The sequence below is a fragment of the Anolis carolinensis genome, chromosome 1 (assembly GCF_035594765.1).
Source record: "Anolis carolinensis isolate JA03-04 chromosome 1, rAnoCar3.1.pri, whole genome shotgun sequence".
Taxonomy (NCBI): Eukaryota; Metazoa; Chordata; class Lepidosauria; order Squamata; family Dactyloidae; genus Anolis; species Anolis carolinensis.
In genome coordinates this window covers 13,956,270-13,973,777 of record NC_085841.1, presented here as the reverse complement: position 1 = coordinate 13,973,777, position 17,508 = coordinate 13,956,270, and the positions used below count along the sequence as shown (strand labels likewise).

General features: G+C 41.8%; 2 protein-coding genes and 1 non-coding gene across 3 annotated transcripts in view; all 3 read left to right on the top strand.

Annotated features, from left to right (window-relative positions):
• erlec1 (endoplasmic reticulum lectin 1) overlaps positions 1-17,508 on the top strand; it is a 462,586-nt gene that overhangs the window by 189,911 nt on the left and 255,167 nt on the right. The gene's annotated exons all lie outside the window — the stretch shown is intronic.
• acyp2 (acylphosphatase 2) overlaps positions 1-17,508 on the top strand; it is an 86,564-nt gene that overhangs the window by 178 nt on the left and 68,878 nt on the right. The window contains exons 2-3 of the mRNA XM_003216153.4: positions 885-901; positions 5,209-5,318. Of these exons, the coding sequence (XP_003216201.1) occupies positions 885-901; positions 5,209-5,318 (127 nt within the window). The remainder of the gene's footprint in view (positions 1-884; positions 902-5,208; positions 5,319-17,508) is intronic.
• Positions 2,551-2,661, top strand: LOC134295769 (U6 spliceosomal RNA). The gene has a single exon (XR_010002379.1). It is a non-coding gene; the product is annotated as a U6 spliceosomal RNA (small nuclear RNA).

The following is a 17,508-nucleotide window of genomic DNA, read 5'->3' as shown; positions in this document are numbered from 1 at the left end:
GGCCAAAAAGTAGGGAGAAATAGATACATTGTGAGGGGAGAAGGGTCTGGGAAATGTGACCTCAACGCGCATGCGCTAAGATCCTCCGTCTGGCATGGGGGGGTGTTACTGCGCGTGCGCCAACCATTCTTGGGATGTTTTGCTTTTCTTTCTGCTTCTGTGTGTCATGTTTTTATTGAGGCTCTGTTACATTTCATTGTGGATTTTTTCTTTTTGTTTTTTTTTGGTTATCTTTATTAAACACGGGTTTTTTTATGTTTAAAACAGTTATATGGGATAATACAAACATTCTACATAATCAAATTACACCAAACAAACTAAACTACAGTCATAACAAATGCAAACAAAAGGGGGGACGGGACATATTTCATTGTTTTTAGCAGTATTTGCATTGTTATCTGTTAATTTCAAGGGCAATTTTAAAATATTTCAATGAATGAATGAATAGTAAACAAAATAGAGTCTCACTTATCCAACATAAACGATTGGATAAGCGAATATGTTGGATAATAAGGAGGGATTAAGGAAAAACCTATAAAACATCAAATTAGGTTATGATTTTACAAATTAAGCACCAAAACATCATGTTATACAACAAATTTGACAGAAAAAGTAGTTCAATACACAGTAATGCTATGTAGTAATTACTGTATTTACGAATTTAGCACCAAAAATATCATGATGTATTGAAAACATTGACTACAAAAATGCGTTGGATAATCCAGAACGTTGGATAAGTGAGACTCTACTGTAGTAGTAATAATAATAAATTAATTTATTGTATGCTGCTTTTCTCTCATGGGTGGAATTCTTATGTTATCTCAATGTTTCTTCAGTGATGTGAGCTAGTAATATTTATCCATTCAATTTTTGTTCTTTTCTAGGTGTATGTTTCAGAATGGTAAGGCAACATGAAGTACATTGGTTATGCATCACTACTGTATCCTATTTTAGGGAATAAAATAATGCCTGTACAGAGATTCAAGGAGTTTACAGCATGAAACTTTCAGTACTAATCATGACAGTTAAGTATTATGTGTCTGTGGTGTATGTCTTGAGATCCTTTTCTACAGTGAAGTAGAACCCTGATTTTATGAACCCTAGTTTCAGAAATAGAATCTTAAGAGTTAGAAGAGACCTTGTGGGCCATTCAGTACAACTCCCTGCCAAGAAGCAGGAAAGTCGTATTCAAAGCAGCCCTGACAGATGGCCACCCAGCCTCTCTTTAAATGCCTCCAAAGAAGGAGCCTCCACCACAGTACAGGGCAGAGAGTTCCACTGCTGTACAGCTCTCACAGTGAAGATGTTATTGCTAATGTTCAGGTGGAATCTCCTTTCGTGTAGTTTAAAGCCATTGTTCTGTGTCCTAGTCTCCAGGACTGCAGAAAACAAGCCTCCTCCCTCCTCCCTATGACTTCTCACATATTTATACGTTGCTATCATGCCTCCTCTCAGCCTTCTCTTCTATAAGCTAAACATGCCCAGCTCTTTGAGCCACTGCTCATAGGGCTTGCTCTCCAGACTCTTTATCATTTTAGTTGCCCCCTTCTGGACACATTCCAACTTGTCGGCATCTCTCTTAATTTGCGGTGCGCAGAATTGAACACAATATTCCGGGGCCGGGCTGTGGCGCAGCTGTTGAGCAGCTGCCTTAAATCACTCTGACCATGAGGTCATGAGTTCGAGGCCAGCCCGTGGCGGGGTGAGCACCCGTCAATTAAAAATAAAAAATAGCCCCTGCTCGTTGCTGACCTAGCAACCCGAAAGATAGTTGCATCTATCAAGTAGGAGATAAGGTACCACTTATAAAGTGGGGAGGCAAGATTAACTAATTTACGACCTGGAATGAGGAAGTGCCGTCAGTGTGGATGATGAAGCAGCTGCTCCCCCCTGTGGCCAGAATCGAACATCCCCTCAGAAGAAGGTTAACTTGCCTCTGCGTGTGTCTCTCAGTCTCTGTTTGATGTGTTTATGGGCATTGAATGTTTGCCCTATGTGTGTTATAATGTGATCCGCCCTGAGTCCCCTTCGGGGTGAGAAGGGCGGAATATAAATACTGTAAATAAATAAATAAATAAATATTCCAGGTGTGGTCTGACCAAGGCCGAATAGAGGGAGAGCATGACTTCCCTGGGTCTAGACACTGCTCCTATTTATTCAGGCCAAAATCCCATTGGCTTTTTTAGCCATCACATGACATTGTTGCCTCATGTTTAACTTGTTGCCTACAAGGACTCCAAGATCTTTTTACATGTACTGCTGTTGAGCGAGGCGTCCCCCATTCTGTATCGTTGCATTTCATTTTTCTGCCTAAGTGGAGTATCTTGCATTTGTCCCTGCTGAACTTCATTTTGTTAGTTTCGACTAATCTCTCTAATCTGTTAAGATTGTTTTGAATTCTGCTGCTGTCTTCTGGAGAATTGGCTATCCCTCCCAATTTGGTGTCGCTACAAACTTGGTAAATAGCCAAGCCTATGAACCATCTCACTCAGTCATATGGAGAACAAACGCAAGGTACATATGTATCTATTAAGTGTACTCAGATCACATGCATTTATAACTTCGGCAGCACATATACTAAAAATTGGAACAATACAGAGAAGATTAGCATGGCCCCTGCACAAGGATGACACACAAATTTGTGAAGCATTCCGTATTTTTTTGATGTGAACTGCTTTGAGTCCCCCCAGGGGTGAGAAAAGCGGTATATAAATGCAATAAATAAATAAATAAACTTTGCACCTGTGATATTTCAGCAGTTTATACTCAACCAGGATGGACATGTACAAACAACACATCATTTTTCACAATGACTAAGAAATGTAAGCAAATTGTATTCCCTTTGCAAAGCAAAATAGAAATTGTTGAAAGGTTGGGAAAAGGTGAGACAGCAGCAGTGTTGGCAGAGGAGTTTGCAATTGGCAAACCAACAATTTCACAACTAAAGAAAAACAAAGGTGTTCTGTTGCATTTTGCCTTAACATTGGGCAGTGAAAACAGCAAAAAGAAACAAAAAACAATGACATGTGCCAATAATTCAACCTTAGAAGATGCTGTCTATGCTTGGCTCTCCTCTAGGAGAAGTCTTGGTCAAACAGTCTCAGGCCTACTTCTTTGTGAGAAGATTTTGGAAATTGAACAGGAACAGGAAATTGAATAATAACCCTGACTCTAAGGCAAGTTCAGGATGACTGATACAGTTCAAGTCTCACCATGGGATTCACCATCTCAGTGTTCATCATGAGATGCTATCTTCCAATCAATCTGCTACTGATTTCAAAACAGAGGTACCATCTACACTGGCATATAATACAGTTTGAAATTACATGGTATGCTTAGTGTAGACTCATATAATGCCATTCAGTACAGTTAAATCACATTATAAGCTACACTGACTATATTGTGCAGTTTCAGACTGCATTATATGCCAGTGTAGATGGGGCCAGAGAGAACTCTAATGTAGAGAACATCTACAACACAGGCATTCCTGGATCCTCCCATTCAGAAGCCTTAGTACTTTAGTACATTAGATATCACTCTGCAGTGACTGAAGGCTCAAGAAGGAAGTGATGTGGTACAGCTCTGGTTTCTGGACATTTTAAAAGTTCTGGCTACAAAGAAGATAGTGAATTCCCTCAAGTAAAAAGCTTATATTCTCAACCTTTAGCAACAGTAAAAGTCCAAAAGAATTATCCAGTGAGTTTAAAGAAAAATTAATTGGTGATGAATATGTGCTGTATCACTGAAAAATAAATCAATGTATACATTTCTGCTTATCTGTTTCTTTCTGAATATACCATAGCTACTGTGATTAGTAAAGATCTAGTTTTCTAAACTTTATTTTGCAGGATACTTTTTCATCAAGTAATTCATAAAATCAGGTTCTATTGTAAATAAAAAGAAGCTATGTGATTGTGAAAATAGAGCCTTGTTGAAAACAGTGCAGACCACTATTATTTAAATTGATTGTCTTCTGAGCATGGCATCTGTGTCTCTAGATGAAGTTGTGTCTGCTGATTTTAGTGATATATGTGAGATAGTCAGTAACTGAGAAATTATTTGGAATAGCTTTTTAATCCTAGTTTGAGCACCAGAAGTTACATATCCTCCTATTTTGAGTAGTTCATGTTAGGAACAAGAATACAAATTCAGAGATCTGTCAGAGATTTAGGAAGTTAACATACGAGATTGGTTTCCCCCCTTACTACTAGGCTATATGCAGCTCTGATCTCGCCTAGGCTCTTCCAGTACATCGCAATGTTCAGTGGGGTACGTGGGGGAGACTGTTTCTGAGATGGGAGCCGAAAATGGCATGGTGAGCTAAGCTAGGTTCAGTTTGCTCTTTTCAATGGAATCCAAGGAGCCATGTAACGTATTCCTTGTCCTCATAGGAACTTTGGACTTTGTGATTCAGAAGGTTCTATTTCCGCTTAATGAGCCGAGGCATGAATCAGGCTTGTATCTGTACATGCAGCCCCTTCCAGAGCATAGGAATGCTTTTTTGGACTGCAAGTTGAAGATTATTCCATGCAGTTATATGTCACTAGGCCATGGTGTTTGAATGGGAGATACTTGTAGTTGTCCTTGTGGTTACAAACACATTTAAATTGTACCTATTAGTCAAAGATAAGAAATACAGCATACCACTTCACTCACATTGCTGCTACATAATTTTAATTTCAGCGTCCTCTCTGAATAAAAAAATCATTACCTGTCAAGAAAATGATATCAGTTCAAAGGATTTCCACAGCCTGGGAGTGACCATGGAGAATGCTCTTTCCCATGTCCTTACTAAACATGATTGTGAAACATTTGCACATACAATTTGTGGCTATACAAGTTTTATGCATGAGTTTCTTTTGTTCCTGTTTTAAAAGATGTTAGATATGTATACAGTTTTCTTTTTTAAAGAAAAGCATCCTGCCCTTATTTATGATAAATAACACTGAATACAATAAAAAGCTGGCAGATGCAGGGAAAATATTTTATTCTTTCCCATACCAGTCCACGTTGAGAAAGTAGTTATTTCCACTGCCAGGCCCAGAATTGACAGAAAAATCGGAGGTAAATTAATATATCTATATAGTAATATCTTGAATGCGGGTCATTGGATGTGACTGAGACTGAGTTATAAGAAGTATTTGGGCACTGGGTTTGGGGACTGAGTAAATTCTGTGGCTCTCTTGTTTTGTTTGTTTTCTAAACCAGTACACAGAGGAGAAGGCTAGGAAAGTGGGAGTGGTTGGCTGGATTAGAAATTCCAGAGAAGGGACGGTTACTGGCCAAGTTCAGGGTCCTGAAGACAAAGTAAATGAGATGTAAGTACACTATTTCCTCAATATGCATTCTTGGCAAGCTTGACTAATTTGCCAAGCATGGTTTAAATGCTACTGCAAATTAACAAAACAATAACTCTGGCTGATGGTTTGGTAAGATTATACTGAAGCCCTTAGTAGGGTTCAAGGTTTGACTCATGGGTGGTCAAAGAGTGAACTACAGGCATCATATGCTCCCCAGAAGTTTGTATTTGAAGCACACATAAGAGGCGAGGCGTGATCAGAACACTGGCTGAGAGCATCATAGGTAAGTGCATAAGAACGCTGATAAGATTGGATTTGCAAACTATACACCACCAATTCCTCATGCTTTCATAGCAGTGAGGCTCAATGTGTTGATAGGCCCTCAGTGTGCCATATTATATTTTGTGGGCCAACCTGAGCTATACAAAGAAGCAGCAGAAAGGAATAATAAGACCAAGCTCACAATCCTGGCATTTGATTCCTATAATCAAGTCATTTTCCCCATTCTGGTTGAAGCCCTGTGTATGTGAACAATGTCATAAAAATACTACTTGCATGTTGTTTGCTTCAAAAATTATTAGCATGCAGACCAAGAGGACAAAACAATATATAAAGAATTTGGAAGCATTACCATTTCATATTGTATGTGAGTATGTGCCTTTGAATCACCTGTTTATTTATGGATGCCCCATGAATTCCATAAGATTTCTTTATACAAGGAATAGTCAGAGATAATTTTGCTAAGTTCCTTAGCTCACAGACAGAATCTGGTGACATATGCTGAAAATAACAGCACTTAGGGGTTCATACAGTATTAGGTTTTATTTATTTCCAATATTTCTACCCCGCCCTTCTCCCCGAGGGGACTCAGGGCGGCTTACACAACTGGCAGGATCACTACCAGTATATCATAATACAATAAAATAATAAAACAGTTAAAATAGTTAAATAACATATTAAAATACAATATATAAAAGATTTAACACAGTGCAACGCTGAATATATATGCCAGTCATCCATCAGACCTTGTGCAAGAGCCTTAATCCAATCCATGTCAACGCTAACTGAGTTCATTCATTTACTGTTTACTGTTTCCTTATATCTTTTTGGTTACAGAGACTACTGATCCATCTTTCTAGAATTTTGAATGGTGTTTCATAGAAAAACAAAGTATGTTTTGTATTTATAAATGAAATTAAAGTAAATCAGACCTCTTCAACATTTTATGCCTTTCTCCTTTCATATATTTTCATTTACTTGTCCAATTTCCTGATAGGCTTTTGTCCAAGTTCTATTCAGCTATTAGCGCTGGGCAATTCCATTTAAAGTTTTCCATTGTTAAGCAGTTTCATCCCTGGCTGCAGCAAGGAAAATCCAATCACATCTTTATGTTTAAGAGAATATAGATATTGGCAATAATTCCCTTGTGAATGGTAAAATCTGGTTGTTACTTATGAAAAGAAAGAAATTACATACTTGAATGTTTAGCAACCAGGATATAGTAGTATTTTCTATTCAAAAAACAAATTGGCTAGTTGCCAATATACAACCAACCCCAGTACTCTGAAGTTACTATGCTCTGTCCTAATTAAAAAGGTAAACAGGGTTAGTATTTAAATGGCGAACTGGCAGGCTATATTTTAAAGGAAAACAATCTCTTCATTATTCCTTGCCTATGAAAAGTATCAAATTTATGAAGCTTTCATAAGTCAACAGGTAACCTGAAGGCACTTTCACATAGGTAATGAATACATATGGAAAATCCATTGGCAGAGAATGAAAACACTTGGATGAATTATTGTCTGAGTTGTTCATCGCATGAATATTCCTTCAAGCAGCTCATGATTACATAACATGGAAATCCTCCTATTTCATCATAATTATTTGAAGTACTTTCGGATCAAAGACAGCCTCCAGATCAGTTTCGTATCTCAGGAGGGATTTTGAACCCAGAACATTCAAGTCCATGTTTAATTGGCTGAATGCCTTTGGATTGTTCAATTGTCTGGGCAATTTCTTTTAACACTACAAAAAAGAAGTGGCTTTAAAATAAATAGGAGTGTGAAATAGGCATTAATTTTTCTACACAAAGTACTAAAGGTTGGCCTTTGTTTGGCTGTTCTTAATCTTAAATGTTATTGTGTACTTGGAAGAGATATACCAGAGAGCTCATTCCTACTGTGCTGTTTATAGTGCGTGTTTGCTCAAACCAAACTTGTCAGGTAGTAATGTTGAAAGTTTTCTTGGATTTAAGCCACAGTCAGTGTGTGCTCTCATGTGTTGTAAAATGTTAAAATTCTACATGAAGATAATCCATCTGATGCATCAAGGTAAGATCAGTTTCTGCAACTTGGATCAACAATGCAATTTGCATTATACAGTAGAGTCTCACTTATCCAAGCCTCGCTTATCCAAGCCTCTGGATAATCCAAGCCATTTTTGTAGTCAATGTTTTCAATATATTGTGATATTTTGGTGCTAAATTCGTAAATACAGTAATTACAACATAACATTACTATGTATTGAACTACTTTTTCTGTCAAATTTGTTGTATAACATGACGTTTTGGTGCTTAATTTGTAAAATCATAACCTAATTTGATGTTTAATAGGCTTTTCCTTAATCCCTCCTTATTATCCAAGATATTCGCTTATCCAAGCTTCTGCCGGCCCGTTTAGCTTGGATAAGTGAGACTCTACTGTAATTATTTTTCTTCACTGGTTCTGCAGTTTTCACTGAATATAGTGTAATTTACTTTGACTGATACGATGAGTTGGAAAATTGCTTGTGTGGACAATCGTCTCATGATTGCTGGGAGATTCAGAAAGTTTTCGTAATACAAAAATAGGCAACATTTCCAAGCTCGTAGTGGGCAAGAAATTATTCTTGACACTGAAACTAGTATTGATTACTGGAAATTTTATTCAGCTATCCCTTTGGCTGAATAACTAAGCCCTGAACTATTCTCTCTAAATGCATGTCTTGAACTCACCCATTTTGGGAAGTACATGGACAAATACTGTATAGGTATTTTGACATGTTCACTTTGGGAGGGGGAATGGCTTCCCTGCAGTTGCCAGTCCTGGCCTCAGCTATTAAATTCAGAACAAAAAACAAACAGGGTGATTCTAGGAGGCAGAGGCATGTAGAGGCCAAGGTCAAACACCAGCAGATGAGTCATAGCAGGGTTTCAGACTACATAGATTAGCTGGTGAGGAAAGGAGCTTGATGAAGAAGTGTTTCCAACAGCTGTGCAAGATTGAGAGTGGGGCTTATATTGCTGAGTGAAGCCCTCTCCAGAGCTGAGGTGCATGCGCTTCAGGTTTTCCCTACAAGGAGCTCCTTCTTGTAGTTTACTCCTTCACCTTAGCCTGTGCTTTTGCTGTGCGTTGCTCTTGTAGACGGTGGATAGGTCCACCTTCTTTAGGCCAGAATTGAACCATCATCTTTCTCCCGTTGTTCAGCTTCTAGTCATCTCAAAAATCTTGTATCTTCAGGAGCAGTAAGCTCCTTGCACTTCTCTGGTCTTCAAATTCCTCTTCCCCGGAGGACATCTGTTGGGACCATGACTTCAGACCCCATGTCAATTCATGGCAAAAGCGAAATTTGAGCCAGTTAATACTTCAGCCAGTATGCTACATTACTTCATTCAATGCAGATAGTGCAAATCTGTATTATGTGTTTATATTTATAATACATGAGAAATTCATAAACTTTGAAAGTATAATAGCTTTACTCCTTGTACCGCTCATGACATATGCGAGTGTGTGTGGTCTAAAATGTGATCTCAGACAGCTTGTGAGCCTCCAGACATCATGGGACTGCAGTTCTCATCTGCTACAGCCATTTTAATTAATGATGCACTGCAAATTCCTCATTTTTGCCCTAAAGCCTGAGAATTTTTTCATGATATTACTCCCTATAATAACAAGGCCAGGTGAATAATACACCTAAATCTCTTTGTACCAGACTAAATGACTGATGCTTTTAGGCTGGTGTTGGCTACAGTGATTAACAGTAGCCTTTTACAGTTTTGTACAGGAGATGTTAGAGCCCGAGCCTAGGATTTTTTGCATGTGGAGCGGATGGCCTGCTATTGAAATGGAGTCAGGGACGACCTCTATTCTCAGCAGTAGGTGCCAATTTGCCAACTGATGGGAGGAAGCACAACTTCTCTTGGACTATGGGCCAATGGTAGCTGAAGTTGAGACAACAGAAAGTGAAATGAAACCTATCCCTAGGAAGGAAAATTCAAGCTTGGAAGAGTTACCTTGCCTGCTTATTAGGGACAATCCACAAATGGGCAGTTTTTACTAGGATGCATGAAAATGTTGCAGGCAAGATCCTTTTGTAGATCTAAAGCTAAGAACTAGAACTTAAGGTGTGGCCATGTGCCAAGAGAGCAGCCCTGTGGCTCTGAATCACATTAGAGGGTGGAGCCATGTTAGTCTATTGTTGGCAAGGAGGAAACAGCCCTAAGCAATGTGGGGGAAACAGAATACAATACATCAAAGAAGCTCTAATTTTTGTTCTGTGAGGCTGATTAGCGGCAATTACTTTGGTAGAAAAGCAATGTTTCTGCCAAGAATGCTGATCATTTTGTATAATGTAATTTAGTCTTTATTTGCTGTCTTCTCTCAGGAGGATTTTTGTCGGGGATACGCAAATTCAGTCAGGGAATCTAATGTGGTAAGCCGCCTAGGTCTTATTGGTTTATTTGATTTATGTCCTGCCTTTCTCCCAGACTGGGATTTATGAGATCAAAATTCTGGAGTCTTCAGGAGAAGTCTGGAAATTCATGTTTCTAACCCTTAAAAGGTAAAGGTTTCCCCTGACGTTAAGTCCAGTCATGTCTGACTCTGGGGGTTGGTGCTCATCTCCATTTCTAAGCCGAAGAGCCGGCGTTGTCCTTAGACACCTCCAAGGTCATGTGGCCGGCATGACCGCATGGAGCGCCGTTACCTTCCCGCCGGAGCGGTACCTATTGATCTACTCAGATTGGCATGTTTTCGAACTGATAGGTTGGCAGAAGCTGGAGCTAACAGCGGGCGCTCATTCCGCTCCCGGGATTTGAACCTGCGACCTTTCGTTCTGCAAGTTCAGCAGCTCAGTGCTTTAACACACTTCGCCACCGGGGCTCCTTTTCTAACCCTTAGGGATGTGGAAATAAGTTCAAACAAAAGATGGAATGGGGTGACCTTCTTGAACCATTCCTTCTAGCGGAGAGTGGAAGCTACAAATTAAGACTGGCATAGTTACTTGTCAGGAATTAATGTTCAATCCTCAAGCAAAGCTATCATAGTTTTCTAAGGCTACGATGTCACCTAGTGGGTTTTCATGGCTAAACTGAGATACAAATCTTTTTCTCTATAGAGTTGTGGTCTAATGCTCAAATCACTGGTTCAAATCAGAGATGAGAGTGTAAATGCATTGCTAGAGCTAGAATGTGCTTTCTTATTTTGTTCTTGCCTGTGATATCCAAAAGGCAGAATGAATTCTGTTAATACACAACTCCAAGTATTATAACACCCACAATAATATACATTTTCCTAATTGGTTATAACCTTCAGACTCAAGCATTGAAAAAGTTGCTTTTTTTGAATTACAAACTTTGGCCATGTTGGGTTTTTTTTGGGGGGGGGGGGTCTGAGAGTTGTAGTCCAAAAAAGTAAGTTCTCCAGATCTATGTCAATAAATAATTTGATACCTTGACTGTGCTCTCTATGCTATTTCCACATATGTGAAAACCAGTTGGCGTAGTGGTTTGAGCATTGGACTACAACTCTGGAATCCAGGATTCAAATCTGCACTTGGCCATGAAAACCCACTAAAAAGGCAAAGCCATTCTGAACAAATCTTGCCAAGAAAACCCTGATAGTGTCACCATAAGTTGGAAACAACTTGAAGGCACATCTTCAAAAACAAGCACATACATTATCTGAGTATGGATCTTTATGTCATTGAAATGGCATAATATATAAATAAGGAAGAAATATTGGCAAACTTGGAGGAACCCCAAAGATTATCAGAATACTATACATTTTGGGGGGGGGGGGGAAACGCTAAGAAATACAAATTGTCCTTTGCCTATGTGTAGCGCTAGAAGAACGTAGTATTCTCAAACACCACAGAATGCTGACAATTTGGCAGGTGGGTTGAAATTGAGATGGTTGTTGAAAGGAGTATATTGGATAAGGGTGTGATGGCTGGCTGGCTGGCAGTCCTGGGTGAGAAGATTCATGTCTATTCTGCAGTGTTTTATTGCACTCTTAAAAAAAACTGGCATCAGGTTTAGCATGAAGTGATTATTATTATTATTATTATTATTATTATTATTATTATTATTATTATTATTATTGTATGACACAGTAAACAAGATAGATTATTATTATTATTATTATTATTATTATTATTATTATTATTATTATTTGTACACAACTTTATCTCGCCCAAAGTAGATTCAGAGTGGTTTAACATAAAAACATTAGCATACAGTTTAAAATATACAAATATGCAAAGATTAAAACAGAATTAAATATAAACACTATTTTAAAAAACCACAATTGAAATCCATTAAAACATATTCAACGTTAAGTGGTTCATTGTTTGGATAAATGGGATTCAGCTAATCAACTGGTTGCATTTCCACATCTGTAGGATCTGCAACAACAGCGTTCTTTTCAACATCACAATCAAATAATCAAATATTAATGAAGGGTTTTTTTCTGTCGTTCTTAAAAGGCTCTTCTGTGAATTTTAGTCTTTTTAAATGGAAGTTTCTCAAGCTAAGTCAAAGCTGCACAGCCCCGGTTTTGACGCACATATACGGCTCTGATACACATCTTTGATTATTTTCTTTCCAAATGCTTCTCTCTTTATTTGAGTCAACCAAGAAGCCCAGCATGTTTGCTGATTATTACAGATGGAATTGTCCACCACGCCATTAAAATAAAGAGATAGTCTATTAGGCCTGCAATAATATGTACTTGACTACTCTTGCTGGTCTCAGGATTGGATGCCTGATTCTAGGATTAAACATGAGTTATCCCTGTTCATGCACCACATTTGTGAGCAGTTGGTTTTGATGAAGAATATTATCAAGTCTATTAGCTAAGATAAGCTATATGAAGCTTAATAGTTCAATCAGGCTTACATAGGAACAAATTCCAGAGTTGGACTTTCTGTCCCTATATGTTAGCCAGGGCCGGTTGTTACTAGGCGGCCGCGTCAGCGGCCGCCTCGGGCGCAGGGCCCGGGGGGCGCCGTCAGGCTTCCCCCCTCCCAGCGGGGACCATGAGCTCACTCGCCGGCGAACAGGAAGGCCTGTTCGGTGACGAGCGAGCTCATGGCCGGCTGGGATGGCCCTGGATGGCCGGCCTGTGCGCCCTGGCCCCGCCTCTCACGTTGTGTGAGAGGCGGGGTCGGGGTGAGCTGCGTGGGAGGCGGGGCCAGGGTTGGCCCCGCCTCCCGCGCAGCTCAGCCTTGCCCGTCTGGCCTTTTCCAGGCGGGCAGACTGCAGCGAAGGTCCCTGCAGGCCGCGATCGCGGCCTGCAGGGACCTCCGGTGCAGTCGGCCTGCCTGGAAAAGCCCAGGCCGCGCGGGGCGGGAGGCAAGGCCCCGTCTGGGCGGAGCCCTGCCTCCCGGCCTGTGCGCCCCGGCCCCGCCTCTCACGTTGCGTGAGAGGCGGGGTCGGGGTGAGCTGCGTGGGAGGCGGGGCCAGGGTTGGCCCTGCCTCCCACGCAGCTCAGCCTCGCCCGTCTGGCCTTTACCAGGCGGGCCGACTGCACCGAAGGTCCCTGCAGGCCGCGATCGCGGCCTGCAGGGACCTCCAGTGCAGTCGGCCTGCCTGGAAAAGCCCAGGCCGCGCAGGGCGGGAGGCAAGGCCCCGTCTGGGCGGAGCCCTGCCTCCCGGCCTGTGCGCCCCGGCCCCGCCTCTCACGTTGCGTGAGAGGCGGGGTCGGGGTGAGCTGCGTGGGAGGCGGGGCCAGGGTTGGCCCTGCCTCCCACGCAGCTCAGCCTCGCCCGTCTGGCCTTTACCAGGCGGGCCGACTGCACCGAAGGTCCCTGCAGGCCGCGATCGCGGCCTGCAGGGACCTCCAGTGCAGTCGGCCTGCCTGGAAAAGCCCAGGCCGCGCAGGGCGGGAGGCAAGGCCCCGTCTGGGCGGAGCCCTGCCTCCCGGCCTGTGCGCCCCGGCCCCGCCTCTCACGTTGCGTGAGAGGCGGGGTCGGGGTGAGCTGCGTGGGAGGCGGGGCCAGGGTTGGCCCTGCCTCCCACGCAGCTCAGCCTCGCCCGTCTGGCCTTTACCAGGCGGGCCGACTGCACCGAAGGTCCCTGCAGGCCGCGATCGCGGCCTGCAGGGACCTCCAGTGCAGTCGGCCTGCCTGGAAAAGCCCAGGCCGCGCGGGGCGGGAGGCAAGGCCCCGTCTGGGCGGAGCCCTGCCTCCCGGCCTGTGCGCCCCGGCCCCGCCTCTCACGCTGGGTGAGAGGCAGGGTCGGGGTGAGCTGCGTGGGAGGCGGGGCCAGCCCTGGCCCCGCCTCCCGCGCTGCTCGCCGTGACCCCGCCTCCCACGCTACGTGAGAGGCGGGGCCAGGGAGCAGGAGGCGGGGCCCGCCGGCGCCGCGGTAGGCGTGGCCATGTGCCTCCCGCGGCACATGGCCACGCCTCCCGCGGCGCCGGTGGGGGGGGGCGCAATTTCCCCCCTCGCTTTACATATAAATTTATCTCCGGCCGGCCCTGATGTTAGCCACCCTGGGTCCCTTCAGGGAGATGGTGGCGGGGTATAAAAATAAATGTAATATTAACCTGGATCTATAGATGACTTCAATGTGCAAAATATTTCCTGTAAAGGTTGAACTATTAACTGATTTTAAGTTTTAAAACACATGTCCAATGATCTCTAGGTGGAGCTGTTTGATGGAGAATGGCAATCAGGAGCTGCATGGCTCACTGAACCATCTACTTTCCGCCTTGTTCTGAGACAATATTTTCCTCCCTCCTCTCAATTCCCCCCTACTGTTTTTGCAGTCTCTTTCTTCTCTGACAACTGAGATACACAATAGATAATTGGGTTGGCATGTTAGTATCCACATGTATTACAACCTGTTCCTTTTTCCATTTGGTGCCAAGGAGGAAACAGGGTTACTTTCACTGCAGCAGAAACAATGTAGTCATCAACATGTCATGTAGCTCCCTGGATCCCAGACAGGTAGGAAGTCTCAGGAGGGCATATTTTTAAGCAACTGGAGACAGTACTATGGAGTCATGTTGAAAAAAAAATGCCATGTTTTATGGATAAATAAATAATTGATAAGTCAGCTGATAAGCTGACCCCCACCAAGCAGAAAAACAGCAAGATAGTGCTATAAAGAAGCATACACATCCAGTCATTACAAAGAGAAGCAGCATGTTCTTAGTAAGCAGAGAAGAGCTGCTTGTGGATCTCTTGGTGTTACTGCATTACAGCTCTCATCATTTGCCACCAGCTATTCTGGCTAAGGATTATGATGGAACTTAAAAATATTTTTATTTAAGAGAAACAAAAAAATATACAAAGCTTACAAACAGACATTTTCGTTATGTACAGCTGCCAAGACTGCCGTAGACGCCTCCAAGGTCATGTGGCCGGCATGACTGCATGGAGTGCTGTTACCTTGCTGGAGCAGAATAATAATAATAATAATAATAATAATAATAATAATAATAATAATAATTTTATTTTATTTTTATACCCCGCCCCATCTCCCCGAATGGACTCGGGGGAGTACCTATTGATCTACTCACATTTGCATGTTTTCAAACTGCTAGGTTGGCAGAAGCTGGGTCTGACAGCAGAAGCTCACCCCGCCGATCTTTTGGTCAGCATGTTCAGCAGCTCAACGGTTTAACCCACTGTGTCACCAGGGTCTCCAATATACAATAATATAATAATAATTCTTTACTTGTATTCCGCCCTATCTCCTCGTGAGGGCTCAGGGCGGAGTCCAGCATACACAAACACAAAGGCAAACATTCAATGCCTAGAACTATTTTAAAAATGTAAAACTACTTATTAATTATCTAATGGTTATTATTCTTTATTAATAGACTCCCTTTAAACAATGTAATCACATTTCTTCTTAAAACCAAAATCTACTAATTCATGAATCTCACACTTGATAATTCCCCTATTGTTGATGTGAAAAGGCAATGAATAAGCCAGGTCCTAATCTTTCTGGAAGTTAATCCTTAATCAGCATAATCCATTTCTGCTATTTCACAGATCTTCATAAGCCATTCTTTCATTGACCTCTGAGCATATACAATTCTTGTTGTTATATATTGTAAGATCTTCCCAGATTTTCATTCTAGATAATTGTCCAGTATTTTGAACAGACAGAACTCTGGTCTCATCTTGAGTTTCTCCATAACAAGTCACATCATGGGAATTGAAATTGAACCTTTGAGGCCTTTAAGATTCACGAGTTGAGTTTTGCAGATGGGAAACTTATGCTCTTCTCAGCCCAAAGGTATGTTGCTTTCCGAGGCGGAGCAGCAATTCTCTTTGGCACACAAGGTGTCACACCAGATAACCTGTTTCCTACCTGTGCTAGAATAATAGTCATTTAAATAACTAACCATATGAAATGGTTGTCTCAGATGACCCTTTGCTAGCTGAATTCCAGCTACCAAAATACTTCTCTTTCAAAATACTTCCATACCTCACAACCTCTGAGGATGCCTGCCATAGATGTGGGCGAAACGTCAGGAGAGAATGCTTCTGGAACATGGCCACACAGCCCGAAAGACATACAACAACCCTATACTTCTCTTTCTTTCCAAACCTACACATTCTGTATTTAAGCTGCCATGCTTGGCCAGTAAATAGATACCTGTGGCATCATATAGCTACCAGCTCTAAAAAGCTACCAAGCAATTACTTTTTTTTACCATGATGGTCCCTAAAGGCAATCTCTCATGATTAGATCTTCAGCAAACAGCAGTTATTTGTATTTGTATAAGTCAACATGAATTCTTTTAAAAAATCTATTTACTGCTTCAAATATATTTGGTTCAAAAATGGGATTAAAAGCCACTAATACATTTTGAAGGGTGATAAATCAAGCGGTGTCCTCTGTTTGCAATTGCACTTTATGATGCCCCCCCACCTTTAAATTGCAGCTGTTGCAGTTGTTGCTATGGTAACCTGCACCAATATGACAGGCCTTCCTTTTTTGGCGTGAATTTTGTTCACGTTTACATTGCAGCATAATTCTCATTGACAATGCAGGAAGCAAGGAGGGAGCGCAGAGGAGGTGGAAGTAAATTTATCCCCCAGGATAGGGACAAAAATGTAAATTTAGATACAGTTTTTAAAAGCTTGTGCTTCTGTGAGAAATGGAGGAAAGGCATTCCTGAAGGGTATGTTGCCAACAGAAAACTGGCAACTGGGAAATTGCATTGCAGCAGAATTAAATTCAGAAGTTATTTCATGTGGCAAAGCCAACTGACCAGAATAAATGGTGGTATATAGATTTTTTTTTTTTGGCTCTGGCATGAGCTTGATTTGCAAAGAAACCAGGAAAAGGTGTTTATATAGTATTACTCCCTTATTGAAAGGTTCATTTTCCATCAATTCTGTTACCCCAGTCAAGCTCAGTCCAGACATATTATGTAGTCCCCATTGTCTGTGGTTTTGCTTTCCAGGGTTTCAGTTATCTGCAGTCAATTAAGTTCTGACAATATCACTGGAATAGTGTTTGGTATTATCCACAATTTCAGGCATCCATGGAGAGTCTTGGAACAAGTTCCCCACAGATAAGCGAGTCTTACTGAGCGTAGATGTAAGAACCAAATCTTTGCAATGCGGGCATGGGCAAACTTTGAACCTCCAGGTATTTTGGATTTCAAATCCTACAATTCCTAACAGCTGGTAGGCTGTTAGGAATTATGGGAGTTGAAGTCTAAAACATCTGGAGGGCCAAAATTTGCCCATGCCTGTTGTAATGCCTTCAGAGTGTATTGATAAAAAGTGATGGGATTATGATCCTTAAGAAATGCAATAAGTCACAAAACTAAGTTTCCTCATCTTCTGCCAGTTTTGGTGCTCATTGTTTGGGAGAGTTGGAGGGCTCCAGATGAATTTTCCCTTAATCAGCTTCTGTTTCCCAGTAATTGTGGAGACCTTTTCTTAAGTCCACTTGCTAGTCATAACTAGAGTAGAGTGGACT